The 19,882-nt window shown below is 38.4% G+C and overlaps 1 protein-coding gene across 15 annotated transcripts in view; it reads left to right on the forward strand.

Moving 5' to 3' along the window:
* Window positions 1–19,882, forward strand: part of MARK3 (microtubule affinity regulating kinase 3) — a 63,707-nt gene that overhangs the window by 18,916 nt on the left and 24,909 nt on the right. For 13 of the 15 annotated variants that reach the window (XM_068399760.1, XM_068399762.1, XM_068399764.1 and 10 more), the window contains 7 exons: window positions 1,305–1,358; window positions 8,851–8,899; window positions 9,598–9,663; window positions 12,136–12,206; window positions 17,718–17,774; window positions 18,732–18,968; window positions 19,061–19,180. In XM_068399760.1, the coding sequence (XP_068255861.1) occupies window positions 1,305–1,358; window positions 8,851–8,899; window positions 9,598–9,663; window positions 12,136–12,206; window positions 17,718–17,774; window positions 18,732–18,968; window positions 19,061–19,180 (654 nt within the window). Of the gene's footprint in view, window positions 1–1,304; window positions 1,359–5,938; window positions 6,019–8,850; window positions 8,900–9,597; window positions 9,664–12,135; window positions 12,207–17,717; window positions 17,775–18,731; window positions 18,969–19,060; window positions 19,181–19,882 lie in introns of those variants that run through there. The other 2 variants (XM_068399772.1, XM_068399773.1) reach the window with 2 other exon arrangements.

Genomic DNA, 19,882 nt, shown 5'->3' on the forward strand with positions numbered 1-19,882 from the left:
ATCTCTTGTTTGCATTTTTGAAGTCATTTCTCAAGGTTTTGTAATGGAATTTTGCCTCGGGAAATAGTGATCTTTAATTTCAGTTGCATACCTTAGAAGAAAATACTCCCCAAAGCAAAAGTATTCTTAGATGGCTTCTCGGGGACATCTCATCGTATCTTGCATCTAGAAGGGCTCAAAATAAATCTTGAATCTCAGTTTCAGAAAACACCGTATCCATCATAGAATTCAGTGATGCACCCAAGCATTAAACACTGTTCCCCTCTTACCCTCTCCATCATGACGATCCATCCATGTGTTTTTGCACTTGAATGTAGGGATATAAATTTGCTTTGATGTAAGATATTCTTTATTCCATATGTTGCCAACCCCAAGTTAATGAGATGACAAAGATAGCACAAAGCGATGCAGGGAAACGGGAGCTGTGGCATGAGAAGGAGCAGCATCTACTAAAAAGAGCTAAAAATTCAAGGGGAATTGAAAGCCCTTGCTTTGCACCAGTGAGGTATTATAATCTGCTGAGTTGCAGCATCTTGCCTCTTTGAGAGGCACAGTCTCCTTGGCTTCTGTAGAGTTTCTTCTGGTATGTTTAGTCTCTAATTTAGAAAGGAAAAATACCAACTGGCATTGTAATTCTAGAAAGATTCCCAGTTCCTGTTCTAACTCATCCTGTATCCAAATTGCATTGCACTGAAGCTTGTCTCTGTTGCTTATTCATTGCCTCAAATCTTCAGGTTCTGACTAGTTACCATGGTACTAAATTTCTCTTGATTATTTTGTGAAATTTTTTTGTTCTTTAATATTTCTGTGCAGTGTTTACTGAAAAGATGAGAACCAGTAAAGGAATGAACTTGCCCAAATTGTTGTACTGCAGCCAATGTGTTTTTGTTGATGTACAATTGATACTTCTTTTCATATCCATCAGGGAGCAAGTTGATACACATATTATCTGTAGGCACACTGCTCTCTATCAGGGCACTGTCTGGTGTTGGAGCTTCCACTGTAATAAGTGTGATGGTCTTAGTGTCAAGCAAAAGACTGTGTGAGCTTCTCCTCTTAATATGCTTAAAATACTAGGGTTTTTCCACTCTCCTGTTTCGTTTGTTGCAGTAGAAGTAAATTACACTTTACCCGTTAATTCCAAATGTTTTTAATTTAAATACAAGTACGTAATTTGCTGAAGAAACTTGAGTGGTTTTTTTGTATAATTTTCATATTTTCCATTTCTGTTACTGGATTTGACCATCTTTTAATAATGCTGCGTTGTTCATATGGAAAATACTGATTATGAACTCTTCCTTTAGGTTGCCATAAAAATAATTGACAAAACACAGCTGAACCCAACTAGTCTACAAAAGGTAGGTTTTTACATTTAATCTTTCAACTGTGTTGTAACTTGCTTCGTTTCACCACCTCCTTCCATTAACCCTGAATGCCTGTGCTGGGGAATCTGAAGCATTGCATACCTTGCACACATCTGACTACTGTATTTAATAACTAGTTTTGTAACTGATATTTTTGCCAACCCTGCAGTTGTTCAAGATGAACTCGTACAAAGCTGTAAGCTGAGAAAACAGTGGTGTTGGCCACTTCCTTTGTTTCCCAAGCATAGCTGACTTTGTAGAGGGGACGTTCGTTTAGTGTGGTGCCCCCATGTCTTCTTCATGCTGGTCACTTTGTTAAACTTGCAAATACAAAGTTTATGTTTTTTCCTCTTAATCTGGCCTTGAAAATACTGCCTCTGGAGTGAAGGCCAAGCAGTATCTATGCCTTTCACATAGTTTGCAGCAGAAAAAGTGCTGCTGTTTTATGGAACAAATTGGAGCATGGCTATTCTGGTTTCTTCCCTCTAGCCTCAAATGTTTAATGTGCTGGTACAGTTGTATTGCCTTATCTATTTTAGTAAGTAGTGATAAATCCTACTCTGCTTTGGAGTGCCTGCAGGAAGTACGTTTAAATGTCACTTTTACCTAGGACTTTTCCAACTTTGTCCTTTTAAGTGCTGTAGTCAAAGGCTTTTTATTTACTTTTGAGTACTTTGATAAAAAAGCTCCTTGCAATATTTCTGTTTGAACGAGAGAATACCCAGGACTTACCTGCAAACAAAATGAAATAGCATAACCAGAGTAAACTGGTGAATATACACATTTGGATTTTATACAAATACTAAAGAGATCGTGTGACTAGATGTTTTTATCAAAATTAATGGTGCAAAAGTAAATTGGAAAAACACACAAGTTCTTGCATTGTACGGTTTGGTTCAGAGGCAAAGAATAACCTACAGAAGAAAGGCTCTGTTGTCTGAGCAGGTAGCAACTTCCTACTGACTCTGTAGACAGGGTAAAGATAATGCGGTTCCAGTTTTCTCAGAACTTTTTTCATCTTAATCCGTGAGGTTATAGGTAATTTCTGGGTAAGCAGGGAGGAAATGAAATGCAAATTAAGTAATATGATGGATTAGATAAAGTTGATTTGGGTGGCAGATCTGTGCAACTTTGAATACCTGAAAAAATTGTTAAATGCTTGAAGCACTTGGAACAGAAACAGAAGCTGTGTGATATGAAGGGGAGGGCTCAGGGCATGGGAAAAATGGTCAGAGAAAAGTAGAGAGGCCGTGTTTTCAGACAAAAATGTAAAATCTTAATCCTTCAGATGTTGTTATCTTGAGATTGGGCTGTAATGCTAGCTTGAGCTCGTAGTCAGGTACACGGCAAACCTTTTACAAGTCACAGGTGTTCAGCTGGCAAGGCTACAAGCTGGAAGTGCGCTTGTTGGCCCTTTGGTTCCTGGCTTTCAGCCTGCTCAGTGTCTACTCATGTCTCCATCTCTGTTGTAATTTAATTTTTATTTACAATTTATAAAATGAGATTATAAAGTGCGATTTGTGAATTAGTCTTGTCTGCCACTGGGTTTCTTAAATGGGAGTCTGGAAGAATAGTACAAAGTAGCAGGGTAGAAATCAGATCAAATTTGGGGAGCGAGATTGCTAATGTGCTCTCGTCTCTAAGCTCATTTGTTATATGAACACAGAAAAAATTTAGCAAGGTATGTCAGTGTTCTCAATTCAAAAATTGAAAGTACTTTTCTTAAAATTAGATGCCTGCTTGTAATAAGCAGAGTGAATGCACAATGCATTACTTACCAATTTTGCTTTAACGAGGCTTTTTTTGCAAACTCTGGCCCCTTTTCCCCCAGCACTGTCAGCAGTGCCATAGCCTCGGTGTATTTGAAGCCAACTGCGCACGCGACCTGTAGGTGCAGGGGAAGCTAAGATGGAAGTGCTGCTGATCTCACACTTCTGGAGAGAGCGATAAAATGTTTGAGGTATGGTGGGGAGGGAGGGGCTGTGCCGAGAAGAGGGTGTGGTGTACAGTGCCTCAGCTGCGGTGTAGCTGCATACCCTGGTCATCCTTAGGTGGGGAAACACATGGTGGTTAAGGCTGCCTGTTCTGATGTCTTTGTATTACGTCTTCCACACAGATACTTAAGCTGCCAGAAAGAAGTTAACCTTGTTAAGGACTTGCTTTGCTTTCTGGAGCAGTAATTCTCAGTATGCCCTCACAGTAAGCTCTGGGCGGCTGCAGTCCTGACAGCTCACTGTTCAGCAGTACAGCTCTTCAGAAGAGGGGGGTTTCTTGTCTGCTGCTGAGGAAGTCTGTGGTAGCCACACGCAGCTACTCTTAACTGTTGTTTTAGGACCTAATTACTACTCTGCTGCTCTTACTTAGTGAAGAGGAAACTGTAACCGGTACTTCCCTGCTTTGAAAGAAAAGGGGATTCTTAGAGCTTTTTTCCCATGCTCGTGGTGTTAGTCATAGTCACTGCTCTCCACAAATATACTTGTGTACCCGGTTCCAGTGAATATCCGTCTCACTGGAAACAAGTGCTGATGCTACAGTAGTTCACTTCCTCCTAGACTAAAAAAAAATTGTTTTTTTTTTCTTTTGGATTAACAATGCCATTATATGCAAGGGTTTTTTTACCAAGCCCATGTAATAGCACTAAATCACTCCTTGTTTTCTTTTTTTTTTTTTTTTTTTTTGAACTTGGCTCCTCAGCCAAATATTTTTGTTCTTTATGTGCAGATGTTTTGCCACTTGTTTGGGCCGTTTTTTTATTAAAGCTTTTTAGAGTTGTTAAACATCAATTTTTAACATGGACCATGTCCTTTCTGACCGTGGGTCAATCAGTATTTTAAAAGCTGCAAGAAAAGGATGAGAATTTAGAATGCCCAGGCTTTTCTGTTTGTAACAAATATTTTTTCTGTTTTCAAGTTGTCGTTTGTTTGAGGCAAACTTGTATTGTGTAAAGGCTTCCTGCTTGTGTCTTCTAGTTATATGTAGGGCATATTTCAGTGAGCAGTTACCAGGAGGAGCCTAATACACAGGTAAAGCTTGAGCTGGCTTGCCACAATATCTCGTGCGAAGCCCCCACTTTGGTGGGAAGGAGGCCAGGATATGTTGGTGCTCTGCATCTGACTTGCTTTTTAGCAAACTTTTTTTTTTTTTTTTTTTTTAAATAATTTGTTACTGACACTCTTGCAATAGCTGATGCAGGAACACTTCTGTCTTTCAGTGTGTTCAGAGTTGGTTTAGAAGATGGGTCCTTCTTTCCCCCCACTTGTTGTTTTGGATGTGTCAGCATAATAAAGTTCAAGTAAAATTGATTCAAGATTATTATTCAGTATGTGTCGGTGCTTCCATTGCTGGTTTGTTGTTTTGTTTTTTTTTTTTTTACTCAATTTGTCAGCTAGCAGCATTAATTAAATGTAATTCTTTCCCTATATCTAACATGGCTTACAGTCAAAGGACCAGACCACAACAAAGCTGAAAGCCATTAGTTTGGCAGACTAAGAATGTTTGTCTCTGCCTAGAAATATTTGTAGAGTTCCTGTTGACAGCAAATGAGCTGTTCGAATTGGGAGTAGTTTTTAATCTTGGTATTTGAAATTAAACTGATAAGCACTGTTTTCAGTTGATTGTTTGCCTTTATGGTCTCATTATGACAAGGAAGTTCCTAAAACTAAGCAAATTATTTTCTGTATTGAGAACCTTCACGTTATGTCTTCTGATGTTACACGTTCTTCTGCGTTCCTGTGTCAGGGAACCTCAGGTGTGTGGGCTTTTGTCATACCTGGCTGTTTGCAATTAATTTTTGTGTGATGGTAATTACTACTTCATTTGTTAGAAGGTGATGCACATAATATTTTGGGGGAATGAAACCTGGGAAACCTTTTTTCAGCATGCTCTGTGAAAGTTGTATGATGATTTACATTGTATTCCTCTATCAGAAATAGACTATAATACAGAATACAATGTCAAGCATTTGCAGATATCCCTGTGGAAGCTGCTATCTGTCTCAAAATGCCACACATAACATTTAAACTGACTAGGGAAGCAAAATCTGAAGTGCATTTATCTAACTAAAATTACAATAAAGAATTTGGTGGTGATCGTATCCTATTCTCAAGTATTTTTATTTTTAATTTCATCTGAGACAAAAATACTTTTTTTTTTTTTTTTTAAGCTTGTTTCTAGTCACCCACTTCAACAAATGGCTCATACGTAGAAACTACTTTTTAATGTGCTTCATTTGGGTTAGTAATGCAGGGTAGTCATCTTGTGGACCAATGTTTTATTTAGAGCAGCCCAAAACATGGTATGAGCCTGACTTTATCGCATTAGACCATCAAAGTGTACAGTGTACGATGGAGGAAGTAGCTAGCTCCAGCCAAGTCAGCATACTTTATTTAAAAAAAAAAAAAATTCGAGTAATGAATATATTCATTTACATGATGATATTGTGAATTTTAGCCTCATTTTTACTGTCTTATTCTATATTGCCCTTGGTTGACTGTCCTTGTTTGATGGCACCAATTACAACTGCCTGTATTTCCCATACTTAATCCTATGAATGTATTTATTTTTTTTTTTTTTAGGTGAGTGAGGTGATGATAAATAGGCTAATGGCTGAATAACGGCCAAGGTCTTCATCTGTGCAGCAGTGGAGGTGCCCTTGGTGAGAGTCTGACCCAACAGGCTTTATCTGAGTATTGGGGGTGGAAGATAACAACAATCAATTGAGAGTGAATTGAACAAACTGTCTTCAAAACTTTAAAAGCTGACCAGAGGCTTTCAGTTATATCAGCTGTGATTAAAAGTATTAATGGAGTATTCAGAATATATTATACACCAGTTCTGCTGAACTGAATGAAAAATAGGCAAAAAATAGCTATAGATTGAAGTGCTTTTAAATTTCTAATGATCAGAGAGAGATGGTGAAGTAGTCTACGTTGTCTAATTATATATGAAAAAGCTCCAGAAATAACATAGTTTTAAAAAAAAAAAAAAAAAAGGCAATTTACCTCTCTGGGGGAAAAAGAAAACATGTGTGCATAGTTCTCAAAAGTATTTTGCATGACCAAAAACTTGCTTGATCAATCAATCCTGATTGCATTTAAGCAGCTTGTCATCTAGTGAAGTGTCAGGCATAGACCTGGATAATGATAATAAGATAATTAAAAGCATTTGGAAAACTGTTTGGTTAGACTGCGTGTTCAGGTAGTGTGCGGTTCCCAGCAGTGGCTGTAGCATGGGGGAGAAGGTCTGTTGGACAGTGCAGCGAGGATTGCTCCCCAGATCTTAGCCTTCACAGAAACAGCAGAAAGCAGAAATGGTTAGAAAAACTGGTCTCCAAATTGTGATCTCTCCCTCCGCCCCCTTTATTTATTTATTTAAATCCTATCCCCCACATTTTCTTTTAATAAAAGACACGAAGGCTCAAGGACTTTGTTTCATTGACTCTTTGGTGATTTTCTGTTTGTTTCCTATGTTTCACTTATTTTTTTGCTTTTATTAAGTACACCTACAGATTGTTGAGTCGTTAGTAATATGTGTAGACATATTAAATGTCTTCACTTCATCTGAAATCTGACCTGAGGCAAATCTTGCAGCAGCACTTTTTGCTTCCTTACTGTTAGTAATGATGCTGTTATCTCCTATTTACAAAACTCTTTTCTCCCATGTCTGCATTCCTGCAGAGCTGTGGACTTGTGTTCTCTTTACATTAAGTTCAGTGGGACCTGTTACGTTACTGGTAATCCTGTAGAAGTTGGTGTTAGGTTTAGAATAAAACCACTTGATTACTCCCACTTTTTGAAGCACGCTTTTAGAAAATCAAGGCTTAAGAATGTCACCCCTCTGGAGTCTTGAGCTGGCATGGGGAGAGCTGCAGAAGGAGAACAGCTATGCGCTTGGCTGCCATATAGTGTACTGACTAGAAAGATAGTTGTCTGGGTTTTCTGAACACAATAGTATTTGCACTTCAAGGTCTTTTGTAATAATTTTTTATTTTGGATCTTTTCTGGGAGAAGTAGTTTGTACCACTTTTACTTCATCTGCTATTAACCAGCTTCATTAAAAGCAACGTTTTATGTTTCACTCACACCACCAGTGGCATTTTTAGTATTAACACTTATGGGTTTATGTGCATCTTATAATTGTCATTTGCAGAAGAGAGTTTTCAGCAGTGAAAATAATTAACTGTTGATCAGTAATAGACTTTGCTTTCGTTTGTGGATTGTTAAATGTCATTCCCATATTATCGTCCAGTTGCAGGAGGACAGAGTACTCTGTGTCAGAAGAAAAGTTGAACTCTGTGGAAATAACTACTCAAGCAAGACATTCTTCACATGGGTGTTGGTGTCAGGGGGGAACAAGATCCTCACAATCAGTATGTGGTCTCTGGCTGCAGCACCGTTGATCTAATGTCATTCTGCAGCTTGAAATGGGCAGTTGTACTCCCTCACCACCCATCCTACCAAAGTAGATGTGCTGGGGTGGGCATGGGAGCTGCAACAGAAAACTTAGAGATGAAGTGTTTTTCTTTGGCAGAGTTGTGTGTTTTGTGAGATTTTTCTGTTACGTTCATTCCTGGACCTTGTGCGTCAGTCTTAGGTTAACACCAATGCTTGCATAAAGGGAAGGGGTACGATTCTGTTGCGTAGGAAGGCGAAAGGTAAAGAGGATGGGAGCAGGCTGATCCCTCTGAGACTGTACCCCTGAAGTAATGGTGTTTCTTCTGTCTGATAGGATTGTTGGGTCAGGAAAACACTGTTGTGTTCTGCCCTGTTAATTTTTGGAAAGTACGTCCAGCATGTTTTACTGGCCGAGCAGGCTTGGAGGCTGGTTGTCTGGCAGTGAGAGTCAGTGAAGCTGCAGTGACAAACCCAGGAACGCTTTTGAAGGGCCGAGTGGGAGCCTTGCCTCCCCATCTCTCCTTAAAACTTGCTTCTTGCTGGTGTAGTTGAATAACACACTTTTTGTGCAATATGAGCAGCTGATTTTTTCACCTGTGAGTTCCTGTTGTAGCACAGCAATTCCCTGGTTTTATCAAAGTACTGAAGAGTGATGACTTCGTAGCAGTAACGTGGTGCAGTGGCCTTCAAAAGGTGCTCTGGTGGGGGTTCCTGAAGCTTTGGAAACTATTTTCTGTGTAGGGGTGAAACATGGTGTGAGATGTACTGGCCAGCAAGAAGCTGCATGGGTTCATAATGGTCTTCTGGCCCCAAAAGTCTGCAAACCCCAGAGCTAAGATCACTTCTCTCCTGAGCTGTCTGGAGCACTTTGTGGGTGTTTCCAGGTTTTTAAGGGCTGGTTTGTTTGGGGAGGGGTGTTAAAAGAAGCAGGCACTTAACTCTTTCCTCCAATAAGTGCTTATTTCATGAACTTCATTGAGATGCTAATAGTAATGTTTGCCCTTTGTGTTTAAGTATATCAAAATGATCAGGCTTTAGGAAGAACGGGTGTGACCTATTTCATTAACTTATTTCATGCTTTATGTTTATTTCAGCTCTTTAGAGAAGTAAGAATCATGAAGATCTTAAATCATCCAAATATAGGTACCTTGTTTCTTTCACATCATTTCCAACTCTGGAGAAATGTTAGCTTTTTCACTGTTAAAATTGTTGTGGTATGAGTTTGAGATGATTCTGCACTGGGGTGTCAATTTACTGTAAAGTGGCAGTAACAAATACTTTTTTCAGAGCCATGTGTTTAAAAAAAGGTTTTGATCCCTTTGCACAAAACTTACTTGTACAGCTAACTGGTAATTTTGCTTCTTTTGAGTACAATATTGATTTTGACTGAATTCAAGCTCTCATTAATTAATAAGTAAATACCAAAACCAAGAAGTGGTCAAGAAATTGTTCAGGATTGTACATTTAAATGATGTAGTATTGTCACAAACTGACTGATAACTCGTTTGTCACCACGTGTGCCAGTTCAGTGCATAAAAATGTCTGTTGCTGATGCTCAGATCTGTGGAAGTTCTGCTTAATTTAATTGCTTTTCCTATGTAAGAGAAGCAAAGTATTGTTTCTTGAGAAAATGTTGTTCTGTATGAGTTGACCAAAATTGTTACAGTATTTTCCATTTAGGAACGTTAGACAGAAAAAGCTTCTTTAGAGTAATAGTCTGATACTGTCAAGCAGCAAGCAAATAGGTTTGATTTTCTTTTTTCTCTGACAGAATTCTCTGTGGGGTTAACATAATACTGCTGCAACTAGTTAACTGATTAATAAATGGCTTTCTTTTCTAGTGAAGCTATTTGAAGTCATTGAAACTGAAAAAACTCTCTATTTAATAATGGAATATGCAAGTGGGGGTAAGTACCTCTCTGCTGATCTCCCACAAATTACCAAGTGGGAGAAAGTACTTGTTTTCTTTAAAGTTTTGCTTTCTTTTTCAGCAAATATTAATGTCACAGTAGTGTAAAATCTTAAGCAAAATCTTTAATATTCTCTGGGACTCTTTAGGCAACGTAATTAGTTGTAACTTGTAAAACGAGCTTGTGAACTTACTGCAACTTAATAACATTTGCTTTGTTTTCACAACTCAAATTTAATAGAGATCTTTATTTGGCGATCAATTGTTGCTGTATATAACAAATGCCAACCTTCTCAATTTATTGTATTCAGCTCCCTGCCTCTGATGTCCTATTTTGTGTAAGATATTTGGTAAAAGCATGTTCAGGTGAAACATTTCTGTGTTTCTTTAACTGTTCCTTTTAAAAGCACGAGTACTGCAACTTCTGTTTTTCAGATGTTGATGACATTTGATGCATCTTTATCACAGACATTCTACTGTCAAGAATTGTTAGACTTAGCCTTATGCCATTTTAGGAGGAACTTAAACGTTTATTCCTGATTGCAGAGGTGGGGGGTGCAGGAAGCACGCATCATGCAATGTCAGGTATTTTCACCAGAGCTAGAATTAAGGTATTCAGGCTTAAGTTACTCCTTGCTGGCTAAAACCTAATAGCACTCAGCTCGTCAATGTGACCCTTTAGCGTCAGCAGCTGGGAATCTCAAATAGTTGAGGCTTTTCTTTAGTTTTAGGAGGGAGATACAGAGACTCCTTTTCAGAGAAAATCGGCATTGAATTCTGACTCTGACATCAGATTACATGAAGTTTAATGAATTACTGTAAATCAGGTACTGATTCTCTACCTGCCTATGTTTTCTTCTAGCAGCTTCCTAAATGCTCAGCCAAGATTTGTCTAAAACAGGAATAAAATTGGTAAAATAATGGTCAAATATTGGCTAGTACAGGTGTTTGTGGAGGCATCTCTGTGCTGTTTGATGATACTAGACTTAAAAGTGAAGTCCTATTGCCATCTAGTGATTAGCTTCTAGGAGGTAGAAGGGCTAGCGGTTCTCTAAAGCAGTGAGGATCTTTCTTAGGGTAATGGAGAGATCCATACTGTACTGGTGTAAAAGGCCATGAGCACGTGCTGTGTTGTGCAAGACAGGAATGGCTGGTAATCTCAATGGCAGGCATCAATTTCCCATATTTCCTCTTTATCAAGATACTGGTCACACATGATGCGTATGAACTGTGACTGCAGGATGAAAGAAACAACTGCTGCAATTGCAACAGTTCGCATAAATTGGGGATAATTCTTCCTCTGATATAACTTTCCCCAAATTGTGAAGAAGTGTTCAGGTTTGTTCCTTCAAGGTTTTTGAAGAAACATCTGAGAGAGTTATCTGAGTTGAGTATTAACTAATACACTACAGAGGGGAGTAAGGCTATCTTGTATTGTTCAGTTGTTGCTTTTCCTGCTGTATGACTCTTAAGGTTTTTATTCAAATTTGGTGGCGTTGCTTCTTTTCAAATATAAATGTGAAGTTACTCAGCTCTTCCCTTGTGAGGTGGCTATCTACAAAACTGTTTTCTTGCTTAGTAGAGAATGTTTAGATATTAGATCCACTTCTGAAGTTTTTATTAATTTTGCATATTAGTGGAGAATTTTTAAAACTGCATACTAGTCTGTGTTTGTAGGAGTTTTTATGTACATGACTACTGGTTTTTAGTAAAGAAAAATCTCCCATGCTCTCACAAACATGTCAATGTTTCATGGGCCAGTTGGCTGCATCTAAAGCTCAAACGTGGGAGCCTGTATTGACATGCTATAAAATGACTGGATTGATTAAACGGGAAAAAAAAACCCAAACACAACAGATCTTTAGTAGTGCTTTAGTAATCTCCTTTAGTCATCCACAGCCATAGAACATTGGGCTTGTTCAGGAGTAATCCTTCTCAGTGGATTATGTCAGTGTGTCTTGCTGTGCTCATTATTGTGACCTACGTTTTGGTACCTCTTCCAAGCCTAGGTTAAAGCTAAGATTTCTGATTTTTGTTAGAACACTTTTATAGACATGCACAAAGAAAATTTCTAGTGCTGGTATGACAATATTTAAAAATATCATCAGATGTTCTCATATATGAAGCTTTTTTGGGAGGGGGGCAAAAGAAACCCTTGGGAGAAAGTCTATGAAGGGGTACATGTCATCTTTATTTACAAAACAGAAGTATGCTGCTCAGTTTCTATTGTAAGTAATTGGAAGGAAATTGTATTTTTAGTTTGTGTCCAGTCATTCATTAAGTCTTATTATTTTCTTGTATAAGAGATGCTGTGTAGTAAATTGCCTAGCAGTTGTGCCTTGCTCTAGAGCTAACCTGTAATCATAAACTTGAAGTACAGTCATTCCAGTGAAGCTGCTGTGGGCAACTGCTAGAGAAGAATCTCTAGATTCTGAAATTGACATTAATGTGTCTCGTTATTGAATTGTAGGGGAAGTGTTTGACTATCTGGTTGCACATGGAAGAATGAAGGAAAAGGAGGCTAGAGCTAAATTTAGACAGGTATGTATAACATTCCTATACATCAGCTTCCTTCCCCTCCTCTGTTTTTAATGCTGAAATGAGTAGAACGGCTGTCCTTTGCGTTTGACTTCTGGCAGTGTTCAGCGTGTTGTGGACTTGTGGCCCCAAGCGAGGAAAAATCTCGGGTTACAGTAGTACTTCAAAGGGGTCAGTACTCCATTCAGTGGTGCTAGTCTCTTTAGTGCTGTGTGCCAGGGTGTCCAGGAGTGCCAGATCACAGTGACGGCTTGATTTGGAAGTGTATTTCATTCCAAAATTCATTTCCTCTGGGTCAATTTCATATATCCTAAGTTCAGCTGGTCCATAACCTTTTAGGAGTTATTCAAATGTAGCAGGCTACAAACAGGCCAGTTTCAAAACACAAGCAGTGCATGTAATAAGCATCAGTTCACATCTGTCCGCTTACGTGAAAAAATGCCATTTAATAGTTGTTCTAAAAAGTCATCGAAAAGTAATTTCTAGGCTTGTTAGTTCAGCTTTCTTTATGATGGATAAACTAGCCCTGCAAAGGTGTTGAAATTTCATTGATCTGTAAAAAACATTTCCATTCTACAGTAAAGCCATATTGAATATAACCAAATATTTTTGCATAACTAATTAAAATCCAGATCTCTGCTCATGTAGCATCTAAAGTTTCATTTGCAGATCTGACTGGTCTGATAGTCCTTGTTTTCTGTTCTTGTGCAGAAATTTGTAAATACCTACATGATTTCCATCCCTTTGGTCACTTGGATAACCTAGATAATGTTGTGAAAAGTAGTAAATATCAAAATTATGCTCCTGCTTAATGACACTTTAAAATAATGAATAGGGAGAAGAGTGTTTTATTGAACAATATGTGGGGCTTTTAAACTGGTGAATTGTAGCAATGATGTGACACTTTCACTGTTGGAAGGGGAGGCTCCCATAGCTTCACTTCTTAAGCATAGCCATACAACAGTAGAAGAAATTTGACATAATATTGGACTTCCAGGAAATTAATTAATGATTTCCACAAAATGCCTTGTAAAGAAAACTTTTACATGTGTCTAGTGTGAGTAGTGTGACCGAAAGGAACAATTTGGGAACTAGGGAACTGTGCCACAACTGTTTCGTTCGCTATGTCTCATAGAGTAAGAACTGTGTGAAAGCAATATAAGCAATAAGCTCAAAAGTAGCAATGAAAGTAAAGAAAAATAGAAACGTATTTAACCCAGCGGGAGGGAACAAAAGCATTTCTGTGAAATCCTTGTTCCTTTGTTGCTTCTCATCTCTTTAAATCTTGCATTTACCCTCTTTAATCTTTTCGGAAAAAAAAAAAAAAACAAACACACCCACACGAGAAAACAACCAAACAACCTGAAAAGAGCTGCAGACTTCATATCCTCAGAAGTGATTTGTGATTACTGAGTTATACAGCTTGACAGTAAGGAAAATTTTTCGTCCTCTTAAAAAAACTCTTGCATGTCTTTTTAAAGCTGCTTCCCTCTCTTTCATATTCTGGCAGGTAGAGAACTTTCTTTTGTGATTGAGGGTTTCTGATATGTGTTTTTGTGCTGTGTTGGAGTAGATTTAATGGGTTGTGGAGCAGTCGTTCAGCCGTCTCTAGAAATCCCAGACTGTTGCCTTGCTCTTTATAATGTCAGTTGAAGAGCTTCAGAGTAACTTGAGAGGATTTGCTGTTCCCTCTCAGATCTGAATGTTGAAAACTGGTAAGGTTCTCTGCTCTTTGTCCTCAGTTTGTTTTATCAGGAGTTGTGTGGAAAAAGATCTTGCAGTAATTCCATTGAAACTGCACGTTTGTTCAACAATTACCTATTTTTTTCTAACAATGCAACTCCTCTTTAAGTGAAAACTTGTGGAAACAGGTCAAACGTGTTTTACAGGTATACTTAATGCTTAATTTTATGGGATAATGTGAGTAGTACAGGATATGTAACTTCATTTTTCAAAAACAAGTGTGAAGGGAAAGAATTTAAAAGATAGTTACCTGCTGAGCTGGGTATTTGACCCATCAAGAGTTGATTTTATGTACTTCAGATTCTCAGCTTGATTTTCTTTGTTGATTTTTTTTTTTTGGTACTTCGGTAGGCTAAGTGCTCTTTGTGAAGATATGTAGATGGCCTCAAGTGAATCCACTGAAATATTCAGAAGTATGTTTTCAGTTTCTTCTTGTAAGTCTTGTCTCCTGGCGCAGGCAGCTGTGCTCTCTCCTCCTTCAACAGCTGACTTCCCGGCTACTGAGCTCAACCAGTTTTAGAGGACCTTGATCTCAAAGATAGGAGGTTCTTGAGAGCTTCAAAAGCGTGAGTGCCTTGAAAAAAAGAGACACCCCTAATAATAACCCGAGGAGAGAAACTATAGCATGAGCATATTGCACTTTGCTAGAGAGAACAGCATGCATGCAGGACAGAAGTCAGGAAACTTTGGTCAGTGCTTGGCATTTGTTAGACACTAGGACTCTTGACTGTGGAACAGTGTCAAAGGAAACTAGATCTTGCTGGGTTTACAGGTCATAAAACTATTCATTTCACCTTACTGTAGTCCTAGAATAGTTTCCTATAGCTTTTAGCTATTGTTGGAGGGAGAATGCTCTGTGTAGACCTTTTATCTAATTCAGTGCAGCTGTTCTTATGTTAGATAGGGACTTATGACATAATAGGGATTTTTTTTTTGTGATTCACTAACTGTGAATTAAACAGACGGTAGCTCTCTTTAAACTGAAGAAGCAGTTGTGCCATGGTATTGAGCTTAGTTCTTACAGTAGGTTGTATTATATCTTGTTTTCAGATCATGTTTTTCTTTCAGTAGATGTGATTTCTGGATCAAACACTTGTGTTTTATCTGAGGAGGCAGTTCTTCTCTAGCAGGCAAAGAGTAGAATTTGGTAATTCTCCCCTCTTTGCTTGTTAAAAAAATAATTTTTTTGTCCATTTTTTTACAAATACTTAAGGTTTTTAGCAGGGAAAAAAAAGAATGTGAAAGACAGTGATCACATTATTCCAGTCACGCTTGGCAAGGAACACAGGAGAGGGTACAAACACTAAAAATACAGCCATGCTCTGCAGTTCTCTTTTTCAAGCTCCTTTTGTGCAGCCATGTGTGAGAAATTCAAATCCAGAACATTTTGCATTCTTAATGTCACCTTGTTTGTCTTCCCCTGTTACAGGCTTCCAAGCAGTTCTGGTTCGATATTACCATCCTTTTTCCACAGAAAAATCTGCCCATCTGGATAAGAATTAATGCAAAAAACAGAAAGCCAAGACTCAGGGCAGGGGGTCTCCCAAAATTAATGTGTATTACGTCCCTCCCTTCCTCTGCTGTAGCCAGTTGATCTGGCCTCCTTCAGTCTTCCCACTGTTTCCCTGCAGAAGCAGTTTAGAATTTTTAATGCTGGTAGATGTGAGAGGACAGATCTTGGAAAATAAAAAAAAAAATCCACAAAATACATCTTACTTTTATGTTGCAGTTAAGAAACAAAATGCTCTTGGCAGTGTGGAAGGGACCTTGAGAGGTCATTTATCTATCCTTTTGTCATTTAATCCTTATGAAGAATGGTTTGCCTGCCTAGGGATAACTTGTTCTAACTTGTTCTTTAAAACCTATGATTATACAGATTTTTGAAATCCCTCCCAAGAAATGTATTTCAGTGCTTCAATTGTTGCCTCTAGTAAAAAGGTCTGCTCTTTCTTCCCCTCTTCTCCCCACCTGCCAAGTGTCAGCAAATTTCTCACACTCGAGTTAGGTTGGGGGTGAGGAGGCTGTCCATGGAAACGGTGATGGAAGGTGGAAGACATGGGACTCAATCCAGCGCAGCCATGCTGTGTGCTGTTTTTCATTAGTTTTGACTGCTGTTCTTCAGTCGTTAATGTCATACACATTGCATTATTTCCCTTCGATTTCGATTGGACTCATTTCTGCAGTCTCTGTGCTATCCCGTTGCAATGCAGAGTAGTTCAAAAGCATCTCCAGAGGAAACTACTGATTGATGATCTGCTTGACCTTCTGCTCTTAGATAGTCAGAGTAAAAGCAGTTTAGGAGCGAGTGGTATAGTGCTGTGTCTCTGCAGTCCCGAATAAAGCTTGAGGTGTTTTTCATGCTGTCGGCCTTGGAAGGACCTGCAGAGTGAGCTTGTGACTGGTGCTAAAGTAACAGTAGCAGAGAGGAGAGGAAGGAAAACCAAAAGGATGGTACAAGTGGTGGCGTGGGAGAACTTTGGCAGTTTCAGTAGCTGTAAAAAGCTGAACTTGGAGTCTGAAAGAGGGAGACAGTACATAAAGGAACAAGCAAAATCAGAATGAAAGTGTAGCAATGGAAATATTTCAACTTTTCATAGACTGCTTGGTTTCTAAGGTGGCATTTTGCACCTGCGTGATTCAATACTACAGGGGCACAAAGATCATAACGTTCATGCTTAAGTTTTGAATGCAAAATTGACTGGTAGGTCAGTTCTTCGGCCTACTAAGAACCTTACTTTCACCTACTCTAAATACTGAGGAGAACCATTGCTTCTTACCAGTGCAGGAATATACTTACGCTAAGCTGGGCGGTCTGATCATGAGTTATTTTTTGTAACAGTAATGATGCCTCATCTTTCTGTGTTGGAAATCTTCTTAATCTTGAATGAAGAATGGAAATACATTTATTTAAGTGTAGTTATTACATTAAACTATTTTTACGTGCAGTTCCACTTATTTTAAGAAGTCATAACATCTGCCTCAATTCTGACCACGTATGCAAGACATTAAAATGTATTTGACTGCGTTTGTGTAACAATAAGATTTATCCAGCTTTTCCATACATGTAGAGTTCTGCAGCAATGCTTATGACTCTAAAGCAACGTACTAGGACCTGTACTGTGTAAATAGCTTATATAGTTTGGTATATAAAGCAGGAAAAGCTTAATGATATTTGGAAATGATGATGGAAGAAATGACTCCGTTACACTTGAGAGACAGAGCTTTTTCCCTTGAGCTTGCTACTTTTCTACAGTATACAAAATACAATAAACTATATGCACTTAGACAGCAGACGTCTGTCAGATGCACAATTGCATCTCATTGCATAAGTTTGACAAGCTGTTTCCCAGTAGTTTCTCCAGTAACTAAGCTCATTTCTTACTCTTCCCTCTCTGTGCTGCGACATGAAAAAAATCACGTTTGGAGAGGGACTGGAAAACTTCAGTCTAGGGGGAAAGCTTTTATAGCTGTATACAGTATTAGAATGGAAGTACTTCAGTAACCTTTCTGAAAGTCATTGCTTCTACTGGTCTATAATTAGCCACACAGGAAAACCAAAATCCTCTTTCAAGTATAGTAGAAACCAAATAGATCGAATAACAAACACCTAAGTTATTTAGCAGCTTTCCCCCAAATACATTGTAGTAGTTGATTATGTAGCTCTGAGTCGGTAAGTACATGTCAACTTTAGTAATAAATGTTGAACTTCTTGATCAAAATGCCTGTTTCTTTGAGATGTCACTTATATAATTGGGCTTGTTTTCTATCCAGATAGTATCTGCAGTGCAGTATTGCCATCAAAAGCATATTGTTCATAGAGATCTCAAGGTGAGTAGGAAAAAGTGTGTGAAGTGTGTGTGTCAGCTTCTGTACCTGTGGGTGTGATCTTTACTGTGCTGATAAAATGTAGTATATATTAAGCTTTCTGATTTATTTATTTTTTTGAATGTGTTATAGCAAGTTTTGAGGAATGTTTGCAGTATAAAACCATTTCAAATAAAAGGAAGAGGATTTGTAAGACTTTTAAATACAGACATTTAATGGCTGAAGATAGCCTCTCTGTGGTCAGATTCAAATCTGATGCAGGTCAGTGTTATCTGAGAGGTCTTTAAAAAACAAAACGAAACAAAACAAAAAAAACAAACCACAAAAACTTGTTTGATAGAGATATGACAAGTTTTGGTCTTGAACAGAATGCATTACCAGTTGTGATGATGAAACTGAAGTATGGCTGCTTTGTAGCTTAGCATGAAATGGTATATCCCTTCTTTAAACTGTGCCTTTTATATTAATAGTGTTGCCACATAACTTGTTCAACATATAGCTTTGTAAGTTAAACAACAAACCAAAACCACCGCACAACCCCCACCCCCAGCAACAGCAAAAAGCACACTTGAAAAAAGTTTGAAGGTTATATGTATTAACAAACTTTTGCAAGAATGACACATAAAGTATGGATAGTGAGACTATATCTTGTTTTCATCTTAATAGATGAAAAATGTAAGTTACAATAGCTCAGGATGCCTTTCTGTAGAGAAAACAGATGGTAATAACACAGTTTTCAGGTAGCATAACAGGTCCCATTTGGCTGAAGCCGTTGTACAGAGATTTTTAAAACAGGGAATATGTGAATGATAGACTAAAGCATACCTAAAGACCTTGCAAGGGCGTGAATGTTAACAGATATTTCAGCTTTTTGCCTTTTAAGAACGAGTGAAAATGGACAATAGCATTTTAAGTCAAGTATTTTTAAGTTAATCTTACCAACCATTCTTTCTCTTCCAGGCTGAAAATCTGTTGCTAGATGCAGATATGAACATTAAAATAGCTGACTTTGGTTTTAGCAATGAGTTTACAGTTGGAAATAAACTGGACACCTTTTGTGGCAGCCCACCATATGCTGCTCCAGAGCTCTTTCAAGGGAAAAAATATGATGGACCTGAAGTAGATGTTTGGAGTTTAGGTGTTATTCTTTATACCCTTGTGAGTGGATCTCTTCCTTTCGATGGACAAAACTTAAAGGTGTGTTTTTCTAGAACACTGGGCATGTTTACCTAATATTTTAAGTGATTTGCTGCTTACAACTTACTGTCTGTTGTTCTTCTGTTATGAAGGAACTTAGAGAAAGAGTGCTAAGGGGAAAATACAGGATTCCTTTCTACATGTCCACAGACTGTGAAAACCTCCTCAAACGTTTCCTGGTGCTAAACCCAACAAAAAGAGGCACTCTAGAGGTAATGGAACAAATAAGGTACATCAGAAAGCTAGACATTATATTTTGAAAACTCTGTTTTTGAGCTGTAACTTATTGTCATACCATTCCTGAACAGTTTATTTGGAATGGGTTTGGGAGCAGGGGGTTGTTGAGTAAAGCATATGACTTTCTTTTTTAAGATTTTGTTTCCTGGGGTTACAAGACACCTGACTCCACAGTTACTTTCAAAATGAACATGAGACTATACTGCATGTGTCGTACACATTTTCCTGATGGTTACCTTGTGGATTCCTGCATTAATGGATGATCCACCAGGACATTTTCCAGATTTTCAGACGTGAACTGGAAGTATAGACTGCTAGGTTATGGTGTGGTTGCCTTTTGCCTGCATTGTGTACCATCATGGAGGAGGAAGGCCAAAACAGTACTGGCTTCCTTGGACTTCCATAGTTGAGCCTGGACCTACTAGTCAGAGTTGTCGCACTGCTCCTGGTCTGTGTTATGGGCTTTTAACTTTCAGCTATGTGCTAGAATACAGCTGATTGGGAAGCAGCTTGGCTTGATGTGCATAGCTGCTTCTCCTCACTGGAGCAAAACGAAACTGAGTAGGTGGTGAGGCCTGTTCTGGAAAAGAAAAATGAGAAAAGGCCTTAGTGTTTGGTAGATGGAGGGCAGGGCGAGTTCTTTCAACAGCTTGTTTTCCTTGCTGCTAAACATATTG

Source organism: Nyctibius grandis, chromosome 4, assembly GCF_013368605.1.
Source record: "Nyctibius grandis isolate bNycGra1 chromosome 4, bNycGra1.pri, whole genome shotgun sequence".
Classification (NCBI taxonomy): domain Eukaryota; kingdom Metazoa; phylum Chordata; class Aves; order Nyctibiiformes; family Nyctibiidae; genus Nyctibius; species Nyctibius grandis.